This window comes from Trachypithecus francoisi, unplaced genomic scaffold, assembly GCF_009764315.1.
Source record: "Trachypithecus francoisi isolate TF-2019V2 unplaced genomic scaffold, Tfra_2.0 Lachesis_group17, whole genome shotgun sequence".
Classification (NCBI taxonomy): domain Eukaryota; kingdom Metazoa; phylum Chordata; class Mammalia; order Primates; family Cercopithecidae; genus Trachypithecus; species Trachypithecus francoisi.
The window spans coordinates 18,772,698-18,800,586 of record NW_022681462.1 but is presented as its reverse complement, the minus strand read 5'-3'; the positions used below and the strand labels follow the sequence as shown (position 1 = coordinate 18,800,586).

Below are 27,889 nucleotides of genomic sequence, written 5' to 3'. Positions count from 1 at the left end.
AATGATAGACTGGATAAAGAAAATGTGGCACATATACACCATGGAATACCATGTAGCCATAAAAAAGGATGAGTTCATGTCCTTTGCAGGGACATGGATGAAGCTGCAAACCATAATTCTCAGCAAATTAACACAACAAGAGAAAAACAAACACCGCGTGTTCTCACTCATAAGTGGGAATTGAACAATGGGAGCACATGGACATAGGGAGGGGAACATCACACACTGGGGCCTGTTTGGGGGTGGAGAACTGGGGGAGGGATAGCATTAGGAGAAATACCTAATGTAAATGATGAGTTGATGGGTGCAGCAAATCAACAAGGCACATGTATACCTATGTAACAAACCTGCATGTTGTGCACATGTACCCCAGAACTTAAAGTATAATAATAAAAAAGAATCATAAAGCTATTGTGATGATGAAAAATAAAAGATAGTGTTACCCTTAGTAAATAAAACTGAGTTGTAAGAAAGGAGAGTCATTTGTTTGTTTGTTTTTTTAGGTAGAGATGGGGTTTCACCATGTTGGCCAGGCTGATCTCGAACTCCTAACCACAAGTGATCCACCTGCCTTGGCCCCTCAAATGTTGGGATTACAGGCATGAGCCACCATGCCCAGCCAGAGGGGAGAGTTATCAATAGAAGGGAAAACAGAGTCATCACACCAAAAATGCATTAAACAGAGTCATATATTTATTTCAAAACATTAAGTTGACTTCCCATTAATAAATACTTTAACACTGAGTGTAGAAAAACTTGTGCATATTCTATAAAGACAATTTATTACAGAATCAGGGAAAAAGATAGTTATTTACCTCTAGGCTTTTGATAAAACCATCTGGGAGTAGGAACAGCCTCAGGAATGTTACAGGGGAATTGAGAGAGGGCAAGAGAGGAATTGATAAAATGAGGAAAAAGGTTCCACTCTCCTTTCTTTCCTGGGGCCTTAAAATTAAAAATCTGGAATTGAAAAATATACTTTCACACACATATCTGCTTCAATGGGTGCTGTCTTTCTCAGTCTTGGAGAAGAATCACACTAGTCAGTGGTCAAGTCAAAAATTGCACACAAGTTCCCAATTTTAGTCTAGGTTAGATCACTCTGGTTAATCATAGGGCCACGATGCCCTCAGAACTCAAGCAGGAGCTGCTGCTACTTGTGCTTAAAGCTGAGGCACAAACAGAATATCATTAACTGGAGAACTGAAGATGCTACGCAATGCTAACAGCTCCTCTCAGGGGTTCTGCGTGGCTCTGAGTCCTTTCAGTGCAGTTGTTGAATTAACCCATCATCCAATGAGCTGGCTGGTAGTTCAGCCCCTCCACTTCCTACAGCTGCCGGGAGACACATTCACCAGGCAGTTGCCCAGGCCTCTTACCCATGGGGCGAACGCATCTGACCACTTTTTTTTTTTTTCTGTAAACCTCGAATGAAACAGAATCTCACAGATGTGGGGTCCCCCTCCTAATTGTAATAAACGTTAGAGAAATGCTCCAGAAAGGAAAAAAGGGAGAACCTCTCAGATCAGCCTCAACCCAGGGTGGGATAGGCCTCCTCTGAGCGGCTTCAGGGCACAGAAAAGACCCTCAGCTACTCCTGGCCTCCCCGGGGTCTCTTTCCCAGAAGACACAACTTTCCAGGCTGCGAAAAGTAATAGAAGTCAAAACCCTCAAAGCCACCACTGCTCTCGGGAAGTTTTTGAGTAGGATGAGGAAGAAAGAAGAGAGCTCTCCTTCGTTTTGTTACACGATCTCGAGGCCAAGAGCAAGTAGAAGATGGCTGAAGAGAACAAAAGAGGTTTCTTCCTGGTACTATAGATCAGCAACAGTTTCAGAGAGAAGCCTTGGCTCAGGTTCTGGTGCATCTGAAGATAACCGAAGGCCAAGACTTAGCCAAGGAAGGACACCAGCAGATCAACTAGATAGGCTTTCACTTCTGTGAGCGTTAGAAGACTTTTTTTTTTTTTTTTAAGCTGGGGGAACCTCAGGAATCTCCTAGTTGAATTTCTTCATTTTCCAGAAGAGGCCCTGAGGCCTGGAGAGGGCAAGCAGCCTACTGAGGCTGCACAGCTTGTTATACCTGCTTGGGGGTCATGGAGAGGGGTGGAGGGACTGCAGTGAGCAATACGATGCAGGGGAACCTTGCGCGCCACGTGGTGAGTTCATTCAGACCCCCCTGCAAATGAAAACTTCCCACCCCTGGGCTCTTTCCCATTGATTTGTCACAGAAGTGGACAGGTCCTGGACTCAGCTTGTCCAGGGGCTTCCCGCAGGAGGGGAGGAGGAATGCAGGAGTGTCTTTACTTCCCAGTTCGGGAGGCCACCTGGATGGCTTTGATCCACTCTGTGCGCTCTTTGGCGCTGGCCGCTTGCAAGAAATAGTGCACTTCATCTGCTGTGATGATCTCAAAAAGGTTCTCTTCCTCACTCTTCCTGCCTGGGGAAAGAGAAGGAGAATGGTAGTACACACAGGCGTCAGAAAGACCACTTGGTCCACCCTTCTCTGCAAGCCATGAAATCTCTGTTTTCTTCGTGTTCTAAGGAAATTGACTATGTGGCTTTCAAACATACAAACAAAGTATGATCATAGAATAATTCATTGCACAGTTATATGTATAGTATTGATACAGTAGATACATAGTATGATTGTGTATGTATATATATTTTTAAGAAATAGGTAAAACACTTAAGGAGAAACATTTTCTTTCATAGTTTACAGACAAACTAAATTTCTCACCTTGGTATAGCAACAGTGTTTAATGAGTAACCTCTAATAGTTTCTAATGGGTACCTTACCTCTGCTCATAATATAAATCAAGGGTCGCTCCTGATATCTATCTATCTACCTGTGTTTCTGTTAATATAGATTTATATTTATAATATATATTTATTGTATATGTGTGTGTGTGTATATATGTTTACATACATACACAAAGCCAGACCTACCAATAGTACCACAAGTATAGCCTGAACTGTTTTTCATCAAGGGCTAAGTCAGAGTTCTGCTGAAGACTAAAAGGCAATAACGTGGTCAATACTGTGACAAGACTTAAAACATCACAAATCAAATAAAGAACCAGCATGCTCTCTGCCCCAAAACCAAAGTATAATTCTAGGTGGTGGGAGTGGAGGTGGGCAAATTCAGGCATAGTTAAACTCTAGGCATTTGCAGTTATGATGTTTTCCTGTCAGCATTTATCATACTACAAACCAAAATGTCAGGACAAAAACAGGGTATGGGATGTCAAAACCACATCTCCCCAGATATACCATTTGTCCTCAGCACCTGAGAAGTCAAACTACACCCACGTGGTTATTCCATGCACCAAATCATAGCTTTGTGGTCTGGGGTCCTCTAGTACAACTCCTTCATTGCTCTTCTTCTAAGCCATTGTGAAATGATGCAGTTTTCCCAGCATTGCTTATGGACTTGCTTGAGGCATCCACAAAGCCATCCAACTCCCCAAGGCCTAGACAGCCTGGACAGCAGTTTGGAGAAAAAAAATAACTCTTGGTTTCTTCAAGGTTTTCAGACAGGAAATTCATTCCTGCTATTTTTTTTTTTTCTTTTCTTTTCTTTTCTTTTTTTTTTTTTTTGGCGGGCTGAGGGGGACAGAGTATTGCTCTGTCACCCAGACTCGATTGCAGTAGCACAATCTCAGCTCACTGCAACCTGCCAAGTTCAAACGATTCACAGGCATGTGCCACCACACCCAGCTAATTTTCGTATTTTTAGTAGAGACGGGGTTTCACCAGGTTAGCCAGGCTGGTCTCGAACTCCTGACTACAAGTGATCTGCCCTCCTTGGCCTCCCAAAGTGCTAGGATTACAGGTGTGAGCCACCATGCCTGGCCCATTCCTGCTTATCCTGATTAATTAATTGATTGATTAATGTTGGCCCAGGATGTCCAGGTGTGGGAGGGGAGTCTGAGCAGACACACCTCTCTCACACAGAAATTCATCTTACCATTTGAGTTGCTCTCCACTGAAGTCACCACACAGCCTCTCAAGTGAATTGCTCCCAGGGGATCTTCTGCCTAAAGAAGAAGGGAGTTGTTTGTTATGTTTCCAAAATACAGCATACAGATAGACCTCATCCTCTTGGTGAAAAAGCCAGAGTCACTCTGGTATACATCAGGGTCCCCAAAATAAGTAAGAGCAGAAGGAGATTAAAGAAAACTGCTTCCAAATCTAGGGTCCTCCCAGATCCTCCACACCCTGCTTCAGTGGGCCCAGGAGGCTGGATGAGAAAATGCAAGTCAATCTGGACTTCAATCTGGAGAAAAGTGACAGGAGAGGTGGAGACGCTCAGGTCACTGCATCCCACCACAAAAGAGCTACATGTTTCCAGAGCTCTTTGGTCCCAGCACCTGATACAGCAATATAACCATCAAGGGGAAGTTAAATAGCCCAGTGCTACAAGCAGAGGCTGAGTACCCTACCCAGAGTTGTCTTCATGCTTTAAAAGTGGTTCATTTTATGGTGGAAAAAGCCCTCTTCAACAATCAACAGCCCAAATTGCTGGATTTCATACCCTCTTCCAAGTTGATCTGGATGAGGAATTATCACCTTTATGCATATTAAACCATGGACTGATTTAATTCCCCTGAAAATATCAGACTGGGGAAACAATATGTTGAGTTGACCAAATAAATTACAATATAGTGATATTTTGTTCCATCCCTAAGCTTGTACTGACCTCAGAGGCCCAAGATCTCAGATCTTTGCATTGAAAGTAGATAGAAAAAGATAGAGGAGAATGGGAGAAAAAAAAAGTGGGCCAGTAAAGAGAAAAAGGGGATATCAACAGAGTGGAGGGGGAATAGGAAGCCCCGATTATAAATGAAGTGGATTTATTTATTTGAATGGATGTAGGAACCACAGGATCTTACCCCAGCAGGGTCATAGTAGTGCAGGTAGGCAGGGTCTTCTCTCAGGATGAACTTCCTCACTTTCCAGTTTTTCCTCCTATGCCCCTGTATCCAGGATCAACATCAAAAGAAAGGATGGTGAATTCCCAGCATCACTCTGCACATACAATACCTACAGAATAATTATTTGCTGAATTGAGAAAAGAAAGAGAAAATGAAATACTAACTCCAGGATAACAATACCCCAGCCTAGGTCTTTGTCAGGGAGATAGTGCTACAGCCAATTAATAATTTGGATGTTATTAGATCAAAGAGGTGGATTAGATTATTTCTAATTATTGTCTTCCAGCTTTAGTATGATATAAGGCAGTATTAAGTACAATGTACTATGTTAGGTAATGTAGGGGGAATAAAGAGGCTTAAGATGAGTTTATGATTTTTTAAGATTTAAAAAATTTTTAAGATTTAAAAAATCTTTAAAGAGTTTATGACTTATGTTGAAATATAAAGTAGCAAATGCCCAAATCAAATAATTGGTATAGATAATGGATTCCAGAGGCATTAAGTAAGAAATGTGTGATTGTGTGTTTTGGATATCAAAGAAAGCCTTATAAAGATCTGCATTTATCCATGTGGGACGCAGGATTTAGATGGGCAAGAAAAGGTGGGTAGGAGGACAATTGACAACACAAGAGCAGAGGTGGGAATGCAAAAGACATACTCAGGTGTTGCTGAATAAGACCAGTCTGGCTAGAATGTAGGGTTTGTGAAGAGCAGCAGAGGTAAGGTGGGAAAAGTGGACAGGGATTCAGTGGAAATAAAAGGCAGGGTTTGTTGTTGATGGCTTTTGAGTAGGAAGTGAAAGAATTACAATTACATTTTAAGAAGATTAATATGGTGACAAAGCGCAGGATGGACCAGCTGGCTAGGTTAAAGGAAAGCCAGGGAAAAGATAATGAGTAAGAAAGAATTCATTAGGGAAGGATCACAAAGATCCAGGCATAAAATTATTAGGAACTAAATCTTAGGTATCTGCAGTAGGAGTGGAAATGCATGTTGCTAGAACAGACATGATGAAGAAGGAAGAAGAAGAGGAGGAAGAGGAGGCGGAGGAGAAAGAAGGAGGAGGAGGAGGAGAAAAGGGGGAGGAAGGTAGGAGGAAGGAAAGAGGAAGGAAGAAAGAAGAAGAAGAAAGAAGGTGATGACTTGTCCTTTCCCAAAAGAATTAAACGCTGACATTGTCTAGACTGAGTTTTATGGGTGGGATTTGTGTCTTGCTTATCTTTGTTCCCCAGTGCCACAGCGGCTGCTTCATATCTGTTTGTACTTGCCATGAGTTACCAAGTTATTTCCATTAGTGTATAGCAGATTTTAAACTGTCATGGTAAACCTGACTCTATGATTTCCCACAGAAAATTCAAATAACTCCAGAAGCCAAAAATAATATTATATTAAAAGATACATGGTTTCTATCTTACCAATACAAGAAATATTATTTGTAATTTTTTTTTTTTTTTTTTTTTTTTTTTTGAGATGGAGTCTTGCTCATCGCCCAAGCTGGAGTGCAGAGGCGCGATCTCGGCTTACAGCAAGTTCCGCCTCCTGGGTTCACGCCATTCTCCTGCCTCAGCCTCCCGAGTAGCTGGGACTACAGGCGCCCGCCACCACGCTCGGCTAATTTTTTGTATTTTTAGCAGAGACGGGGTTTCACTGTGTTAGCCAGGATGGTCTCGATCTCCTGACCTCGTGATCCGCCCGCCTCGGCCTCCCAAAGTGCTGGGATTACAGGCATGAGCCACTGCGCACGGCCTTATTTGTAATTTTTAAACCACCACATATTGGCAAGCATGTATACAAATTTTCCAACATTTTTCATTGTACTTGTGCTGAAAGCAGTAAAACGTGTGTGGTTTTAGCAAATAGTGCCTCCTTTATAAATCCAGAGGAGCTTCAAGGAAGCTTTCAGAAATGGGCCTAAGTTTTTTAGCGAAACATTTGGTGAAGGAATTCATTTCCAAAGAACTTTCTACTTCCTGAAGGATGGAGCTGGAACCCCTGCAGAGTCATATGCAAGGACAGAAAATATTCCTACCTGCTATATCATGTCCAAAATGGCTTTTGCAAAGCATAGCCTTCCAAAAGTGTACATTGCTGCTCTTTGCCTTAAGTAATGTTGCCCTTCAGAATAACGACACAACAGTTGCCACCCCATACCATTTCCTCTTCACTGACAGACACACGTATCACGCTGTATTGCGCAATTGCTGGACAATCACCAACTTATTATGAGTCAATGGAAGAGGAAGGCAACAAGAGGATATGAAATCAGCAAATGTTGCCCAACCACCATATTCCCTTTAAGCCCTCACTGACATCACAATGTGACACATTGAAGAGTTGGATGTTAGTGGTACATTTCTGGTCATCTTTCACTTAATGAGTATTTTCTAAGGAATATTAAGAAATGCTTGTATGCCTTGGGTTTCCAAGAGTTGCCACTGAACTGTCAAAGTCATTTACTTATATTTGACTTAACTAGCTCCCCAAGTGTTCATTGTCTATGATAAATCAAGAAGGATGCTGAACTCTGCAGCAGATACAAGAGAAGCATATATAACACATTGTTCCTCTCCCTCAAGGAATCTAAATGTGGTTGAGAATTAAACAAGCAGATACTTTATTCATTGTTATAGCAGAAACAATTACATAAAAAGGGATTATACTGAACGTAATCTAAGATCATTCATCCTCAAACTTGTTGCCAAGTAAGATTATTTATCCTGAGATGAGAAAAGTGGAAATAATGGGGCAGGGGTGATGGCCTCCTGTTGGCCACAGCTACTTCCCATCTGTGAGGTGTGGAGCACAGGTGTCCTTTTTCATTATAACAAGCCTTCTATGAGGTTAATCCTGGCTAACTCCCAGTAGCAAACACAAGGGAGGCTTACTTTTGGATTTTAAAACAAAGTTTTAAAATGCTGAGAATTCCCTTGGGTGATTTTGATGTAAACCATGGTTACTAACCACTGAGCTAGGAGGTTAGAAACATCAAGGGGAAGTGTCCATTCAAATTGAAAAGGTTTTTCCTCCCCATCCCCTGAAAAAAAATAAGATTCAGAGGAAAGAATTTGTAAAAGAACAAAATTCCTGCATGAACATAGATTTCTGTTTTCTTCACATAAAAAGGAAGCTTCTAAGAGAGACTATTTAACTTGTATACTGATAATAGAATAAATTCGCTTTTAAGAAAAAGGCTGGCTCAGTGGTTCTCAGCCTTGGCTGCACATCAGAATCAACTGGAAGCTGTAAAAATCCAGAAGCTCTGATTTAATTGGCCTGGCATGCAGTTTTAACAGTTCCCTGGGGTATTAAAATGTGCACCAACCAAGCTAGCTAAGGCAAAATTGTACCTATCAAAGGCCAGGCAAAGGAAGGCAAAGGAAAACACGTAAGTTCAATCCTTGTCCCTATTGTCTTCAAAATACATCCAGGCACCATTACCCACACACAAGTTTTGACCATCCCAGGTCTCCCACTGGGCTGCTTCGCTGAGATATGGCTCCAGCCCAACTTTACTCTTTATTAACCTTCTTCCTTGGCTTTCCAAGAGCCCCATTCTAGATTAGGGCTTGTCCAATCAACTAATTCAAGAAATAACTGAGAACAATATAGAATGACGGAAGAAATCAACAAAATAAGGAAATTCCCTCCCAAGTTACTCTTCTTGCTTAATAGCCACATTCCAGCACCTGCAATCAAAGAATCAGGAACATAGGAATGTTTGTCAGAACCAACGAGAAAGCAACAGTGGGCAAACTGTCCATGGGCAACTGCCCGAGCCTTTCCGGTATAAGGCTGGCCCTGCCCCATGCCTTTCCTTTACTCTAGCCAGCTGGTCACCCCGTCATAAAATATATTACAATAGTCCATGAATTCTTTATAAATCCTTGCCATATGTTTCTTAGAATACTGTTCTCTTAAAACCTGATGTGAAGGTAATTTTTCCATTCGAATGTCCCACTTCCCCCAGTGAAACTCAAAATCCATACCTATACCTCCTTTCAGCTAGCCCAGCCCAGAGTCCCTCTTTATAAATGTAAATATGGGCTCTTCTCTGGTTCTTCCCTCCTTGCCCATTCCATTAATCACTAAGATGGACATTCAGAGTCCTAACATGAAGTAAATCAAATCCCCCAGTCCCATGGAGCCTATAGACAGTACATGGAAATCTCCTGATGGCAACCAATTCTCTCCATTATATACTAAGCAGCGCTTTTAAGGCAGCTCACAGTGCAGCCAGGAAGGCAAGACCTTGGTCCTGCAAAGCAGCCTTGGCCTCTAAGATGCCTTGTACTAGTATCAACTAGCTTCCCCCTGAATATTCTCATGTCTTCCTGCGACTTCCTCCACCAGGTGCTGGCCCTGGCTTCCTCAGTCATCTCGGCCCCTGTCCATCTCTTACTTCTTGACATCGTATGCCTTGGCACCTGGTAACCGACTGGGGCTCCTCAGCACTCCCCAGCCCTTGCCTCCAAGACTGATGGTGGCCTGTACCTTTGGACACCTGGACATCCCCCCAGGACTCTGTCCATGCCCTCAATCTGCATTTGACTTTTGCCTGCTGTTCCTGTGAACTGGCCTCTGCATGCCCAGGTTTCGGTCTTGCCATGCCCTACCCACAGACTGGAATGACTCTTTTTTGCTCTCAGTGGTGTACTCTGTTCCTCTTCTGGGCGTGGCCTGTTCCTGTTTTCCTGGTTGTTTTGAAGGCAGGAGAGACAGGTAAAATGGAAGTACTTTTACCATGGGACAGCTTTGTCTTTTGAATGCCATCTCTTAGACAATTTATCTCCTCCGGCCATATTTTTCTTAAAACATCTTTTTTTCACTATGATACGGATAAAAGAGGCATTTTCCTACTTGTAGGGACATCTTCTGCCCTGTCAAACTCAATCTTCCTGACCTAAAGCCACTTTGATATCTACAGAGCTACTCATCCATCTTTCACTCCGTGAGTTTCATTTTCTGCTTGACTATTAACCAAACAAACCAAAAGTCACTGGGTAACTTAGAAACAAAAAGGACCTTGTAAAGGGAGAAGGCTAGACAGGAGCAGTGGTGGCCACTCACCTGCTTCAGTAAACATCCCTGCTTGATAATGACCCCTCTGAATTCTTCTTTCAGAATCACGTCATCATCACTGGAATTCTCTTCACAGAAGAACCCACTGTCTGGCTGTTGGGAAATCAAACAGCAAGCTGACTTCGCCAGTCTTTGGCACATTGCAACTTGTGCCATCTCCATTTCCCCTTCCCCTCCAACCATAAGGGCAGCCTCCTCATTTTCCTCCATTCCTGTGTACATCCCAATCTGAACTTCAAAGGTCCTTGATAAGCGAGTTTCTCCTCCTCCTTTTACTTGTTTCAGGGACTGTTCCTTTCTTGCCTCCACTCAGGTGTGATTTTGTCAATATCCTTTTATTCTGGAGGGTTTCCCAAGCTGTATCCTAACTTTAGCTCCATCTTCCTAACCAGGCACATGTCTGCCTTCAAAGCCTTCCTTCTCTTGGGATATCATAGTCACATCCTTGGAAGCAGGGCAGGCTAATTTCTCATTCGCAATACTATCACCAGCTCAACATTTGCCACTGAGCCCCCTCTTGGAGAAAAGTGAAAGCCCATGTCCAGCCTCTTCCCCTGAGGTTATGAGGGAATTGGGACTTGCTCAGCAAAAGTGGATGATGAATCAGACCGAGGAAGAGGAGCCACTGTGATGGGTATTTTTAGAATCCTGCATTGAAATGGCTATAAATGACCAGATCAAAGGACTGAAGAAAAAAAGAAAAAAAAAAAAAAAAAAAAAACAGAAACAGACTGTGGAACTTCCCCTAAAGTGAAATGAAACTCTCTAGGGTGTTCACTTCATGTTTATAAGAAGGATGGTTCTCTTAGGCAACTTCCTAACTTCTGTGCTCTGATCTAAAATAGAAACAAAACTGCCAAAATCCCCCAAGAAATCCACCATTGCTGAATTTCTCAGGTGGCCTAAGAATAGGTTGACTGTATAATACAGTGTTTCCCAATCATGGGTAAGCATACTGTGGGAGGTACACAAGATGACTGCAGGAAGTGACATCTATGGACACATTTTTAATTCAGAGTCACGTGTTTTAATGTATATTTGGAACAATGCACCTAACACATCAAACCTGTGATTTATAGCTTCCCCCCTGGAAAGGAAGCTGCAGGAGGGCGGGATTTTTGCCTGTCCCCCCAGCACACTTGTCTACATGGCTATATCTTCTTGTCTTAGAGAATGCTTGCCATGGACTAGGGTCTAAGACAGTTTTATAAATGAATTATTGCTTAGAATAAGAATAGATAGTTGGGAGGCAGAGGCAGGTGGATCACTTGAGGTCAGGAGTTCGAGACCAGCCTGGCCAACATGGTGAAATCTTGTCTTTACTAAAAATAGGAAAATTAGCTGGGAGTGATGGTGCATGCCTATAATCCCAGCTACTCGGGAAGCTGAGATAGGAGAATCGCTGGAACCCGGGAGGCAGAGGTTGCAGTGAGCCAAGATGATACCACTGCACTCCAGCCTAGGTGACAGAGTAAGACTATGTCTAAAAAATAAATAATAAATAAATAAATAGATAGGAAACAATCAACTTTAAAACGTCCATTAAAACTTTTTTTTCAAGTAAACAGTAGTATCCTTTTATAATAACAAATTCACTTGGACAGGGCGAGTGTTGTGGAGAGGGCAGCTGTTGAGTCGGGAAATGCTGGTATAACAGAAGCTCTAAATGGGCCTGGAAACTTCAGGTGTTCCCTTGTTCTTCCTGGCTGATGTCCCTACCTGCTGCCTAACAGCGCTCTGTAGATGTCTACGACCTGAAATCAATCTAGAATCTGCTCAGGGCAGCCTCCCTTACAGGAAGAAGAGATGGGGAGCTTTTCTTACAAAGTAGTAGAAGGCATCAGGGTTGTCCAGGAAAGGGTTTTCAGCAGTTCCATCCACTGCACTCTTGGACATGTCTCCAGCAGGCTGCAGATACCCCTCATTGAGCAGCGATGAAGCGATCATGAGGCCTTCCTGGCGATTCCTAACAGACTGGTTGGATACTAGCCAATCAATGACACAGTTACCTAGATGGGACAAGCACAGGGAAGGTTAACTCTTTCTTACCAAAGAACAAGCCCCTGAAAATCACCCCTGAACTGACTCCAGCGCACCCACAGGTCTGACTTGTCTTGTCTCCCCTGTTATTTCAAGAAAGAGAAAACAAAACCAGTGGGATAGATACCCACTAGAAACAAACAAACAAACAAACAAACTATGTAAAGGGTTTTTAAGAACATCTACATGCTGCTTAAGAAGAAACACACGACCAGGTATGGTGACACACCTGTTGTCCCAGCTACTCTGGAAGCTGAAGCAGGAGGATCACTTGAGCCCAGGAGTTCAAGACCAGCCCAGGCAACATAACAAGACTCTATCTCAAAATATAATAACTTTAAAAATAAAAAAATAAAAAAGTCTTTGTCAAAAAAAAAAGCAACACATGCATCAAGGAAATGGGTTTTACTAACCCACTCACTTATCCCATTAATGAACAAACATTTACTGAGCACCTACTAGATGCTAGGTACTCTACTGGGTGTTGGAGAAATTCCCTCAAGGACTGTAAAAGGGCATGATGGGTGTCATAAATAAGTCTTGTAACAAGTACTCTGCTATAAGTCACGAGACTACTGGGTCTAATCTGAAGGTGTGAAAGAGGTGGAGGAGGTGAGAGAAGAGGGTTGTGCATGCACCATCAGGAAAAGATTCATACAGGAAGTGACACTGGGCAGAGGCTTAAAACATGAGTAGGCGTTTGCCAAGCATATGAGGCAGGATGCAGAGGAACCAGCACAGGCTGAGGGGGCAGCAGTGTGAACAGATGCACTCAGGCATAAAGCAGCCCCATGGGACAGGGGAGGAGTTGGTGGGAAGAAGGCAAAAGGAAACAAGAGGAGGAGGGAGGTGTAGGGTGGGTGGGGAGAGCTTTGATGGCACAGTAAGAAATTTGACTAATGGGAAATCATTGCAAGTTTTTAAATAGGAAATAATGTGATGGCTATATGTCCTAAAGAAAAATTTGATGACATCACCTGCACTGATTGTCATGCCTTTGCAGAGTCTAGCAGGGACCTTGAGAAATCATTTAAGCAACCTTCTGCCTCAAGAGATGATTGCAAAGAGAAGAAAATGAAATTGACCCATACTTTGGATTATTAGCAGGTTACAATGAAGCTTTGTATTAAAAACAGCACGTTTGTTCTTACAACAAAAAAATGATAAATATTTGAGGTGATGGATACACTAATTACCATGATTTGATCATTGCACAATGTATATGTGTATCAGAACATAATTGTGCCCCATAAACATGTACCATTATGTGTCAATTTAAAAACTAAAAAATAAAAAGCAGTGTGTTCCTTAAAAATGTAGCCAACAAGGGAGTCAACATGACAGCCTGCCTGTCCTGTCATCCAGGCAAAAGCAGTAGGGATGCCACCCTCAAAACAGGAGTGACAGCAGTTGGATAGCGAGCCTTCTGTGAATTTCATGTATGAAAGGCTTTTGCTCACTTTTCTTTCTGCACAAGGATAAACTAAGTGACACTGTATTTCTTCTTTCTATCTTCATAGCAGCCTGTAAAGAGGCAGGGCAGAAGTGCAGTCCTCATTTTAAGGATGAGAAAACTAAGGCTCAGGGAATTTGAGTGATCTTATACCAAAGTCACAACTACCCTGGGCTGTCACTTTTCAATGTTCCAACCCTTGCATCCATGCCCACTCGGTGAGGCATGCTGAAGCCTGAAAGATAAGTTTGGTCTAGTCTCCCAGTCGTCGGACATTTAAGGTCTCCCATCATGTGTCAGCACTGCTGGGTCCCAGGCTCTGCTGCAGCCTTCATCTCCCAACCGAGGCCACCTGACTCCCCCATGAAGGCTCCACCCATAGAAATGTCCAGAATCCACCCTGACCTTCAACAAGAGGGATTCAAGAGGTACTAGCCCACTTGGAATCTTAGGGATTACAGGCCACTTTCAAAGGCCAAGGCAGGCAGATCACCTGAGGTTGCGAGTTTGAGACCAGTCTGGCCAACATGGTGAAACCCCATCTCTACTAAAAACACAAAAATTAGCCACAAAAATTAAAGATGTGGTGCACATCTGTAATCCCAGCTATTCAGGCGGCTGAGGCACGAGAATCATGCTTGAACCCGAACAGCAGAGGTTGCAGTGAGCCAAGATCGCGCCACTGCACACCAGCCTGAACAACAAAAGTGAAACTCCGTCTCAAAAAAAAAAGAAGAGGAAGAGGAAGAAGAAAAAGAAGAAAGAAAAAGAAGAGGAAGAGGAAGAGGAAGAAAGAAGAAGAAAAAGAAGAAGAGAAGGAGGAGGGGGAGGAGAGAATGAGGAGGAGGAGAAGGAGAAGGAGGAGAAGAAGAGGAGGAGGAGGAAAAAGAAGAAGAAGAAGGAGGAGGAGGAGGAGGAGAGAAAGAAGAAGAAGAAGAAGAAGAAGAAGAAGAAGAAGAAGAAGAAGAAGAAGAAGAAGAAGAAGAAGAAGAAGAAGAAGAAGAAGAAGAAGAAGAAAAGAAGAAGAAGAAGAAGAAGGAGGAGGAGGAGGAGGAGGAGAGGAGGAGGAGGAGGAGGAGGAGAAGGAGAAGAAGAAGACCAATACTCTGGGACTCAGTAACACATTATGCAGGAAATCAATCAGACCTGGATTGTGTGCCCGAGTTGACACTGAAATCCCCTCCTGTTCCCTTTGCCCAAGGTGGTTGCAGTGACCTCGGTCCTACTAGAGTTAGGACCTTGCCTTGCTCTTGTCACTTTCTCATACCACCACCCGCAGCTTGGTGTCTTAATCCCAAATCTCAGCCCTGCCTTGTCTGATGCTCATGGGCTGCTGCCTTGACTCTGAGGCTCATTCCCCCCGGGGACTGATCATAGCCTTTTCCCCTTAGCCTTGCCGATCCTGACCCGGACCGATTTCATGGATTATCTGTTGACAGCACATCCTCTTAGATTCTACATTTGCTGTATCAGCTCAGAGTTTTCTTCCTTTGATCTCTCTTGTCACCATAAGAAAGCCAAGCCTGGTATCTGACAAACTTAGTACCAAATTATACATCCCATTTTGCTCCCCGTGATGAACCATCAGCCCTACTAGGCTGGTCAGTTTCTTTTTCTAGATGCGTATTCCACACATGTCTGTCTCATAACTTTGTCCTCACCATCCTCTGCCCATCCTCTGCCCTGCCACCTCATCAAAACTCCTCTCAAAAATATTTAATGAAATTCTACCCATCTTTCAGGGTCAAATTTGGATGCCACCTCCTATTCATCCCATCAACCCCTGAGCTCTTTCTCTTTTTCTGAACCCCTGGAATTGGTTGTACAGACATGTGACCCCTTAAAACACAATAACCACTTGAGCTTGCACCATACAGCACTGAGTGTGTGCCAGGCACTGCTCTACACACATAATGGCAAGCCTGTGAGGTAGGTGCACTGTGATTATCCCACTAAATAGACAGAGAAAGTGAAGCACAGAGAGGCTAAGTTATTGAGCCAAGGTTTTGTAACTAGTAATTTGCAGAGCCAGGATTTGAACCAAGGTAGTCTGGCTCTAAAGGACATGTTTTTAACCACTACACCATACTACCTAAACTCATAGCACTTAATACCTGAGCCTGTGCAGCCTCTGATAGCCCTAATGTTGTCATTTACAACTTACATTGTATGCCTTAATCCCTGTTTATTGTAGTAAGGGTTGCATCTTATCCAATTCTGTGTCTATTTTTAGTAAGCCTCAACATAATGCCATTTATTGAGAAAAAAAAATCCTTTGATTGGAATGTTAGCTTGAACAAATGTTAACTTGAACAAATAAAGCTTGAACAAAATCGTTAGCTTGAACAACAAACTTCTTTCTATTTTCACTCTGCAGGAGCTTCATTCTCAGGCTTACCAGGCTGCATTCTGGGACCCCTTCCAACCCCCATACCTCATACCCCCACCTCACAGACGAGGCCAAAGGAGGACTCCATATCGCCTTCCCAGTTGCCCTATTTCAGGCCTGCAAGTGCTTTTACCTGTGAAGCAGTGATTAAAAATCTTCTTGTCCTTCTCTAGATTCAGTTCTTTTATTCCTTTTTCACTGTCTTTCATGGACAAATATAAGGCACTGCACAGAGATTAAAAAAAAAAAGAAACAAAGAAAAGAAAACCCAGTTGGATGGGTGGGAACATTTCAGAATGTCAAGTTCTGTCTGGGAGGTGAACACAAGCTCCCCATCCCCAGGTATCCCCTGAGCTTAGTCTCCCTCCATCAGATCATAAATAGTGGAGGGGCAGCATTCGTATCTGCATGACTCTGTAGCCTGCACAGCGTTTAGCAATGCTGGGAGGTACTTAACATCTCCTAAATTCTCTTAAATTCATTCAGCTCTTTGTTGATTTAATTATTGGCGCCTGGGATGGAAAGTTGCCCCAATTTAGAGGTCAAAGATGAAAAGTTCTCAGGGTCCATTTTCTACACATTCTAGATCTTTAATGTCCCACAATCCTCAGGTGAGGAAAAGAAAGAGAGATCAGATTGTTACTGTGTCTATACAGAAAGAAGTAGACATAAGAGATTCCATTTTGTTCTGTATTTGAGATGCTGTTAATCTGTGACCCTACCCTCAACCTTGTCCTTGAAAGAGACATGTGCTGTGGTGACTCAAGGTTTAATGGATTTTGGGCTATACAGGGTGTGCTTTGTTAAACAAGTGCCTGAAGGCAGTATGCTTGTGAAAAGTCATCACCATTCTCTTAATCTCAAGTACCCAGGGACACGCACACCGCCAAAGGTTGCAGGGACCTCTGCCTAGGAAAGCTAGGTATTGTCTAAGGTTTCTCCCCATGTGATAGTCTGAAATATGGCCACGTGGGAAGGGAAAGACCTGATCGTTCCCCAGCCTGACACCCGTGAAGCGTCTGTGCTGAGGAGGACTAGTATAAGAGGAAAGAAGGTCTCTTGGCAGTTGAGATAGAGAAAAGCATCTGTCTCCTGCCCATCCCTGGGCAATGGAACATCTCGATGTAAAACTCGATTGTATGTTCTGTTTACTGAGAAAGGAGAAAACCGCCTTAGGGCTGAAGGTGGGACATGCTAGTGGCAATGCTGCTCTTTATGCACTAAAAAGGTTTATGGGGATGTTTACACATGCATATCAAGGCACAGCACTTTTCCTTAAACTTATTCATGTCACAGAGATCTTTATTCATATGTTTTACTGCTGACCTTCTCCCTAAGATGATCCTATTATCCTGCCACTTCCCTTTTTCTAAGATGGTAAAGATAATGATCAATAAATACTGAGGGAACTCAGAGACCGGTGCTGGCGTAGGTCCTCTGTATGTTGAGCGCCAGTCCCCTGGGCCCACTTTTTCTTTCTCTATACTTTGTCTCTCTGTCTCATTTCTTTTCTCAAGTCTCTTGTTCCACCTAACGAGAAACACTCACAGGTGTGGAGGGGCAGGCCACCCCTTCACCTCATATCCCAATTCTTTAATGCTCTTTGAGGGACCATCTGTGGTAGACATTTGCCTTTAAGAAAGTGAATGCTTCCAGTAAGCATATGTCTTATCTTTAAAATGACGAGATATAAGGCAAAATGGTGAGAAGTTCTCGTTTTTGTCCTTGGAGTAATACATCAAAGATAGCCTTACGAGAGAAGTTCTAAGCAACAAAACAGAAGGCCCCTTCCGTGTATCCTGTGGCTCCTTGTAGTCCCAGCATTTTTCCCACTTAGTTCTGACAGCCCTGGCCAGAACTGTGGTCACTCGATGGCCCCCGTCAGCAGCTGCAGCTATACTGGGTGCCTCCTTGGAGCTCTTTGCCAAAAAGCTTTTGTGGTGAGGGGGGCTGCTGAGTCTCACTCAGCTCAGTCCACAAACTCTGTCAAACTCCTGTGCCATGCCAAGTCTTGTGTTCATCATGCAGAAGTGCAGAAGGGGTGTCTTTAGGCTCCTCTCAGTGCCTCTCCCCACCCCGCCCTCCATAAAAACAAAATTCTTGTTGGACATTTTAAGCAGCCAGCATGGGATTCGTCTCGACAGGGCTCCTGTTTCAGGGAATGCTCAACAAAAAAGCAAAACTACCTAGAAGAAAGGGACTCCTAGAGAAAGGGGCTCATGTGACAAAGATGTGAGATATCCAGGAAGGAAGAAATCCCATTTCCAACCTCTGTCAGGGGCTAGATCTTCCTGTTGGCCTCTGACCACCTTTAGGCTACAACTATCACCTGCAATTCCAAGTCAGCCAACATCAGAGGCCATTAAACCAGGTCAGGGCATAAATGGCTTCCACCAGGATAGGTGTTTACCCTGGCTGGCCCTTCCTGAGTGTGTAAATGCACGAACTTGAACTTGAAACCTTGCTTGCTTGGATGCATAGCCCCTGCCTTTTCCTTTCTACCTGAAGATCCTAAAGCTTTATTTCAAGACTGACTTATTGTGGCTACTTTATAAATGCAATGATTATGTTTCTCTCTCTCTCTCTCTCTCTCTCTCTCTCTCTCGTACCCAATGTGAGGGAATTTGTACTCCATTAGCCTCCTCTCCTCAGCTGGTAGGCCTTGGATCACTCCTTCAGACCCAGGTAAACATTTTAGTTCACCAAGTGCCAGTATTGACCTGGCAGAGTGGATACAACATCAGAGGTGGCCAGAGCAAGCCTTGGAGTGGGATCTGCTATGTTTGTGTCTATCAGAAGGAACGGATAAAGAGAAGTAAACACAGAAAATCACCCTAAGTCAATGGTTTCTGGCAGTCGAATGGACCTCCTGGTAGATTTCCTGGCAAACTTCTGGCCTCCTTCAATGCATTTAATGGCCTTCTTGATATCCCGAACCCAGGCATCTCTCTCCTCCAGGAAGGCTGCCTGGAAGAAGTGGTCCTGCTGTTTGGTCGTAGTGATCTTAAACACAAACTGAAAATCAAAACATGTCCCATTAGGAATGACTTATTTCAAGGGCGTGGGGCCCCTCATGAAGCAGAGGCCATTGGCCTAAAACTGTTCTGGTCAAGAGAAATCCAAATGCCAGGGTGGGGTGTGGGTGGTGGTGAGAGGGATCAGCCCAGGGAGCACCACCCACATTGTAGGCGATGCTTGCACCAAAAGGTGAGTGCCTGACCAGGGGCTCACGGCAGCTCGTGATGTCAACTCACCATCCTTTTGCCAAAATCCTGACAAGGGCTAGTCAGAGTGCTCCCTTTCAGCGGGATCATTCCTTTGGGGGTGTTGTCACTTTTCTTCTTATAGAATTCAATTCCATCTTCTAACAGTACAACCCACATGGGTTTCCACGTATTGAACACGCTCCCCTGTAATGACAACCAAAACAGCTAAGGTGGGCAGGGCTCTTTGCACGCTGTATTTTCTTCCTAACAGGGAAGATTCTATTTTTACTTACAGTTGGTTTCTAAAATGTTTTGTGACATCATCTCTGTTCCTTCAACACAAATCCTCTGAAATCAGTGGCTTCTTGGGGAGCCATTCTCATTTCTACTCCCAGTTCTTTGCCCAAGCTGACCCCACTCTCTGGAATACTCTTTCCCAACTCTGCCATCTCCTCTTTCTCCCCTTGCCTAACCTCTCCCCATCCTTCAGGGCTCAGCTTAGCCACCTCATTGATGAGGCTTCCCAAACTGCACAGACCCACCCTGATCTCAGGGGCGCCTCCTACTTTTCTCACTGAATGTGCCACACGTCCTGGAACTTTGTTATATACTTCCTCATATAGTTCTTTAATTGTCTTCAGTATGGTTATCTTTCCTTCTCCATGGCAATTGCACTATCAGGTACTTTCCTTGGCTCATGATACTGAGCACACAGGGGATGTTCATTAAAATAGTACAAAAGAAGATCATTTCCCAAACTGCCAAATGCTAGCAGCTATCACATTTCACTGAAAAGAGCAACCAGTCCTTCTTATTGTCTACTTCATCCCCACCCAAACCCTTTCCTGCTATGATTTCCCCTGCGCCTTCCTTTTCATGCCTGGTTCACACCATTAAGAACCACAAAGAAGCCACCTCATAGTAACATTCTCACCCCCACTATGTGTAAGAACTGCCGGCAGATCTTGCTTCCGAAACTACATCTTACACATGATCTTAGAGTATAGTTTTTTTTTTGAAGTCTTTATTTATTTTTACATGTTTAACTGCCTACTTTAAGGAGAAAAAAACACAAAAATGATAATTATTGGTGTTTGGTTGGAAGGGTTTTATTTTTAAGGGTTTTAGAACATTTCAATCCTTGGGAGGGTTAGTCAGAATTGGAGAAAGAATTAAATATCCTAAAACCTAGTGGTTTTCAAAATATGGCCTGCAAACCAACTAATCTGACTCACTGAAGACAGGTATAAATAAAAGCTGGTTTTACCCCAAATCTGCCTTCACTTATAAGCTCTGGCAACACTGCTGAGATGGCTGGTTGAATCTTAGATGATCTAGCTCAAGCACTCTCTCTCTCTCTGTTATTTTATTTTATTTTATTTTATTTTATTTTATTTTATTTTTTTGAGACATGTCCTCTCTCTGTCACCCAGGCTGGAGTACAATTGCACAATCTCAGCTCACTGCAACCTCTGCCTCTCAGGTTCAAGCGATTCTCCCACCTCAGCCTCCCAGGTAACTGGTATGCACAACCACACCCAGCTAATATTTGTGTTATTTTTTTTAGTAGAGACAAGGTTTCACCATGTTGGCCAGGCTGGTCTTGAACTCCTGGTCTCAAGTGATGCTTCTGCCTCAGCCTCCCAGAGTGCTGGGATTACAGGTGTGAGCCACCACTCCCAGCTGGCTCTATTGTTTTCATACTGCCCACACTTGTGTAAGCCACTTGCCCTCTCTAAGGCTCAGTTCCCAGCACTAAAATGATAAGAATGACTACCTCCGAGATTTCTAGCAGATATGAAATGAAATAATTTGGGTAAGACTTTGTAAGTTCAAATGTGCTCTACAAATGAGAGGTTGTATTATTAAATATCTTCACAGATGGCCATGTATGAATGTCTTCCATGCTTTGAGTTTCCAACACAATAAACAGCTGCTCCTTCATCCTCCCTATTCTCAGAAAAGTGATAATGAACTGGCATCACTATCATCCCAATGAGGAAGAGTCAAAAATATTTAGCCAGTTGCCATGTGGAGTAATGAATGGGAAAGCTGAAGGCTCTGAGGATCTGCGTGAATGTATTTGTGAGGAAACACACCTCCCTTTGGTTTCTCTTCTGGTGGAATAAGGTTTGGAGTTGTGAATAACCCAGCCTGCCTCAGACTTGCAGGCCTCCTCCATTATTGCATGACAAGTCGTACAATGATGCTTGAAGTATTTAGGATGCTTCAATGTATGCTATGATTTGGGGTCAAACCTTGAACCTACATTTGAGCCTCATGTCAACCACTTATTAGTTGTACATGTCTTTGGGTAAAATGTTTAGTATTTCTGAGCCATAGTTTTTTTATTTTCTAAGAGGGAGACAATAATTCCATCTTAAAGCAAAATAAGTATTATATTTAGATCATGTATAAAATATATATATAAGTATATAATGCATGTGATATGCTTATATGTGAACAATGTACATATGCATTATACCATATATATTTTTAAATACATATGTGTACATATGTTTTATATATAAAGTGTATAAAATCACTCTGTCAACTATTGCCACCCAACTATATGTTCCAGGAGGGCAAGAACTTACTTCACCATGATATTGCCAGGTGTTCAATCAATAATTTATGGAATGAATGGTTGTAATTAAAATCACATTATGACTATAAGAAAATATTGGGGAAAATCTACAAGACATTGGTCTGGCCAAAAATTTCTTGAGCAATACCCTACAAGCATAGACAACCAAAGCAAAAATAAGCAAATAGGATCACATCAAGGTAAAAAGGTTTTGCACAGCAAAGGAAACAGTCAAGAAAGTGAAGAGACAACTCACAGAATGACAGAAAATATTTGCAAACTACCCATCTGACAAAGGATTGACAGCCAGAATATATCAGGAGCTCAAACAACTCTAGAGGAAAAAACTCTAATAATCCATTCAAAAAATGGGCAAAAGATTTGAATAGACATTTCTCAAAAGCAGACATACAAATGGCAAATGGGCATATGAAAAGGTGTTCATCATCACTGATCATCAGAGAAATGCAAATCAAAACTATCATGAGCTATTAGCTTATCTCAGTTAAAATGGCTTTTAACCAAAAGACAGGCAATAAGAAATGTTGATGAGGATGTGGAGAAAAGGCAATACTTGTACACTGTCAGTGGGAATGTAAATTAGTAAAACCACTATGAAGAACAGTTTGGAGGTTCCTCAAAAAACTAAAAACAGAACTACTATTTGACCCGGCACTCTCACTGAGGGGTATATCCTGAGAAGAAAGGAAATCAGTATATGGAAGAGATATCTGCACTCCCATGTTGGTTGCAGCACTGTTCACAATAGATAAGATTTGGAAGCAACCTAAGTGTCCCTCAACAGATGAATGGGTAAAGAAAGTGTAGTACATATACACAATGGAGTGCTACTTAGCCATAAAAAAGAATGAGATCCTGTCATTTGCAACAGCATGGATGGACTCAAAGATCATTATGTTGAGTGAAATAAGCCAGGCACAGAAAGACAGACATCACATGTTCTCACTTATCTGTGGGATCTAAAAATCAAAACAACTGAACTCATGGACACAGAAAGTAGAAGTATGGTTACCAGAGGCCAGGAAGGGAAGTAGAGGAGTTGAGGGGAAGTGGAGATGGTTAATGGGTACCAAAAACAAGTCAACAGAAAGAATAAATGAGACCTACGATTTCATAACACAACAGTGTGAGTATTGCCAACTTAATTGTACATTTTAAAACAACTAAAAGAGGGTAATTGGATTGTTAGTAATACAAAGGATAAATGCTTAGTGAGGATGGATACTGCATTCTCCATGATGTGATTATTACGCATTGCATGCCGGTATCAAAACATCTCATGTACCGTACAAATATATATACCTACTATGCACCCAGAAAAATTTACATTTTAAAAATTTACAAAACTTAAAAATAAAAATATAAGATCACATTATGTATTAATTAATAGATAGGACTGAATAAAGAAGGCATAATGAAATGATTAACATAAGAATAGACACAATAAGTCTGACAATATTTCCTAAAATGATCCTATAGACCTCTGCAGGACAATATGTAGCTCAGCTTTGGCCAGTGTGGAGGCAGGTGGTTCACATTTGCACAACAAGGCTGTGCAGGAAAGATGCCTTCAGGGGGGAGGAGGACTGTCATTCTACCAGAATTGTTTTTAAAAATTAAGATAAAATATATATACATTGACAGTCGACCATAAGCTCCTCATGGATCTCTACTTTCCATCTGGTGCATTTCAGGCTGACTTTCTGTGGTTTGTTTTCTGCTCCCAAACCTGCCCATTGAGTTCAGTTCAACTCAAGAGTGGCAAGCAGAATCTATCTCAATTGTCAATTCAGACTGAGTAGTAGTGGATGCTTGAGGCTGGACTCAGTGGAAAAGTGTCGTGATCCAACAACCGTGTCTCCCATGGGCAAAGCAGCCATAAGTGGTGGCATGCACCCTGCAGTTGCTTCCATCTCTTGGGCTAATCAGATTTTATCTGAATATGAATGCCAAAAAGAAACTCAGATAGCAGCCTTGTGGGCAGGCATGCCTTAGTCATATGAAAATCACTTGCAAAAGGTCTATAATGCCAGAATGAGGATATTCACATCAATGTAGCCCCTAAGAAAATCCTTAATGAAAATGTTTTCAGTTTGGGTTCATGCCCCTTTAGCAATAAATTGACCATTCTGATTAAAACAGGGAAGTTTCTATTTCTGGTCTATACTTTGGGAGAATTTTGGCAAAGGCCTATTCTTTAACCCATGGTGTCACCCTGTCATGACTACCACAAAATAGAATTATCATCCAGTTCCCAAGAGACCCTACTGCTTATCTCAAAATACAAAGGGCCTCTATATAAAGGTCCAGTTGCCCAAAAGGAAGACTGTTTATGCAAAGATAAATACTTGTGGGACTATCACTTTGCTTGTCCAAACATTTCCTTTGCTCTAGTTACTAAAATAATTTTCTAAATTAAGATACCCTATCTCTTTTCTGCCTGGGCAGAATAACTATTCCAGACCAACATTGGATTATTTCCCCTTTTAAAAATGAGCAAGATCAGACACTGTGCCAACACATGAAATATTTCCAGTCAAATGTCTTTCTGTTTTGCATCTGAAGGAAACATATCTTAGAATACAAAGAACTCCTGCAAATCAATACGAAAAATACAAACAACCCTATTTTTAAATGGGCAAAAATTATCAAGGTGGCACTTTGGTAAAGAAAAAACCCAAAACCTATGAAAAGCTATTCAACATCATTATTTATCAGGAAAATGCAGATTCAAATCACAATGAGATACCTGTACGCACCTGCTGGAGTACCTAACATTTTAAAAGACAGAGAAGAATAAGACTTGACAGGGAGGTAGAATAATTGGAAGTCCTAAATATAGCTGGCAATATAGCTGGCAGGAGTGCAGAATATCACACCCAATTCAGAAAAAAATATCTGGTGGTTTTATGCTAAAGCTAAACACATATATGTCCTTTGCACCAGCAATTTCACTCCTGGGCAAAGATCTGAGAGAAATGAATGCATATTGCCACAAAGGCTACACGCAAGAATGTTCATGACACCTTTATTCATCATAGCCAGAAACAAAGACTAACCCAAATCCCCATCAACAGAATGAATAAGTAAACTGTATCATATGATATATAAATCCATTATTAACACAGTAAGTGTATACTATGGAAAAAAACTTGGCAACTTTTTAAAAATGAACCGCTAGTACCTGGAACATTATAAACAAATATCATAGATGTTGAGTGAAAAGCAAACAGGCAAAACACGTACTTAGAGTATGATTGCATTCATTTGAAATTCAACAACAGGCATAGCTTATGAGAAAATGTTACAGTAATAGTTACCGAGGATGGCAGTATAGACTAGGAAAGGAACAATGGAACTTTATGGCATATTAGAAATGTCTCCATCTTTATCTGTGTGTTGTTTACATGAGGTATAGGTATGTAAAAAATTATGACACACTTTGTGTACCTTATTGTATGTAAGTTACCCTTCAATTAAAAAACAAAGTTGTTAACTCCAGGTCCTGTTAATGAACTCCATGGAGGGGTATACAGTGATTATAGTAACACCATCCTTCAAGTTGCTTCTATAGAAGGAAACTATTCCACATTAGTTACTTCTCTCAATCACCAGAAAAACAGCGTATTCATGCAATGAATTGTCCTTGATTGAATCATGGATTCTTTTCAAAGTCGCTTTGCAGAATATTATTGAGTGATCTGGCATCATTTGAACGTAAAAGGTGTATTAGATAATGGCATTTTATCAGTGATAAATTTCTTAGGTGTCATAATGGCATTGTGATTATACAGGAAAATGTCCTTTTTCTTAGAAGATGTATGTTGAAGCATTTTGGGGTGACGTAGCATAGCATGATGTCTGCAAATTGCTCTCAACTATCTCAACCTAAAATGATAGGTGTGTATATTTACATAAAAATATAGAGATAGGGAGAGACAAAGCAAATGCGCCCATCCATTATCAATTGATTAATCTAGGCCAAGGGTATATGAATAATGGTACTAGCTTCCTCAGTTTCCTGTGGGTTTGACTTTTTAAAATAATTTGGGGAAATTATTAAATGAATGAATAGCATATGACTCTGCTGTGTATTAAAATTTAGAATATACTTTTAGGGAAATGGATGGACAAATCTATTTAATAAAACATTTTTACAATACCTGGAAACAAGAAAAGAAAGACATGTTCTCAGAGCTAGAAATGATAAGTTGCACTAGATGATGCCAGAATCCCTTTTAAACCTAAAATTTAATATTCAACCTCAGGACTAGCTGAGATTATTAACTGCCATCATCACTCAGGGCTTTTGACCTTGAAATTGGGATGCATCCGTAGCGATAAGCCAGCATTGCATTCCTTCAGTAGACAAAGCCTCCAGAGTCAACTGTCCAAAATGAGTTCGTGCTTTTCTAATTCAAGTGCAGCCTCAGGGGTCTGACTCTGAGGAGGATGTGTCGTTTGGGATTCAGGGTCATTACGCACAATGAAGAGGCCGATACTTTATGAAACAAGAGAAATCTGACCACTTACAAAGCTTAAACATTCTTCCATGCCTGATAGTGCTGATTTAGGTCAGGATGATGGAGTTTGAGGAAGTTTCTCTCTCCTCTTCACCACTACTGCAGCTACCAGTTTCTCACTTGGGTAACCTGGCAGCACCTCTCCCTGACCATCCCTAAATTTTTCCTTTTCTGGCCCCAACCCACTTGATGCTCACCCAAGGGCAAACCTGGAAGTGTGATTATGGAATGTCCAAATGATAGAGGAATTTAGGATCATCTACCAACACTGTCACCATGTTAATAAAAAAATGTAGAGGCCCAGTTAAGTGATTGGCCTAGTACATCTGACCAGTTAATGTAGAATCCAGGTCTCCTGATTCTCAGTTTTATGCTCTTTCCCTTCCCCTCAGATGTCATTTTCATTTTGGTTCTTGCATAACATTGAGTCATTCTGGAATCTGAATCAATTTCTTTAGACTACTTAGCTAGTTATTTCACTTTAATGGAGATATAGACATAGATATAGATATAGATATAGATATAGACAGAGATAGAGATATCCATATGCTGTGTGTGTGTGTGTGTGTGTAGCATATGTGTGTTTTCAACCATTATATGCCAAAACCTGTGCATCTCCACAATGGGATACTGAGTCAGATTTAAAGTTTTCTGGTAAATAGTTGTTCATCATCATGGGACTGGTAAAATTTAGCACCTAAGAGTCTGACATTGCATGACACCAAAAGAAGAAATCATAAAGAATGGGAGATTTAACCATATTAAAATAAATTTGGCTGGGCGCAGTGACTCATGCCTGTAATTCCAGCACTTTAAGAGGTTGAGGCGGGTGGATCACTTGAGGCCAGGAGTTTGAGACCAGCCTGGCCAATATGGTGAAAGCCAGTCTCTACTAAAAATATACAGGAAGTAGCTGGGTGTGGTGGTGCACACCTATAGTCCCAGCTACTTGGGAGGCTGAGGCAGGAGAATCACTTAAACTTAGGAGGTGGAGATCGGGGTGAGCCTAGATCACACCACTGCACTCCAGCCTGGGCAATAGAGCGAGACTTCATCTCAAGAAAAAAAAAAAAATGAACTTCTCTATATTTAAAAATCTGCAACTACTGTAAAGGAAATGAAAATGCATAGACATTTGTATCATTACATGATTAAAAATCAATATCCTTAATTTTTTAAACTCTTTAGAACCAGTAAGAAATATATAAGCACTCCCAATTTTTTAAATGGGCAAATAATATAATTAAGCCATTCTCAAACGAATAAATACCTGGGTCCAACAAAATATAATTGATTGCTTCAACAGCAATCAAAGAAATGCAAATTGAAATTAAATAAGATACAGTCTTTCTCTTTAATAATATTTTTTAAAGACTTATAAGGTGTGGGAAATGAGCATGTGGGGAAAAAAGGAGCTCTATGAGTCAGTAGTTTGATGTGGGCTGTCAAAAAAAACTAAACTCATTGTGGTTGTATAAATAGAAGTGTAAGATCGAAAGCAAGGAAAATGATAATTCTATCTTTAAACAAAGCATAGCCTGCACGTGACCATGGGGTCTGGAGCTGGATGGCTCAGGCTCAAATCCCAACTCTGCCGCTTTCTACTAATGCAGCTCTTGAGCAAGTTTTTAAACCTCATTTTCTCCATCTGGCAAGC

At 41.8% G+C, this 27,889-nt stretch overlaps 1 protein-coding gene across 1 annotated transcript in view; it reads right to left on the bottom strand.

Annotated features, from left to right (window-relative positions):
• Positions 1-671: 671 nt before the first annotated feature.
• Positions 672-27,889, bottom strand: part of PLEK (pleckstrin) — a 33,638-nt gene continuing 6,420 nt past the window's right edge. Inside the window, exons 2-9 of the mRNA XM_033239281.1 lie at positions 19,150-19,305; positions 18,729-18,910; positions 16,029-16,120; positions 11,838-12,022; positions 10,002-10,106; positions 4,893-4,976; positions 3,968-4,037; positions 672-2,437 (exon numbers count right to left, since the gene is read on the bottom strand). Of these exons, the coding sequence (XP_033095172.1) occupies positions 2,301-2,437; positions 3,968-4,037; positions 4,893-4,976; positions 10,002-10,106; positions 11,838-12,022; positions 16,029-16,120; positions 18,729-18,910; positions 19,150-19,305 (1,011 nt within the window). The 3' untranslated portion in view covers positions 672-2,300. The remainder of the gene's footprint in view (positions 2,438-3,967; positions 4,038-4,892; positions 4,977-10,001; positions 10,107-11,837; positions 12,023-16,028; positions 16,121-18,728; positions 18,911-19,149; positions 19,306-27,889) is intronic.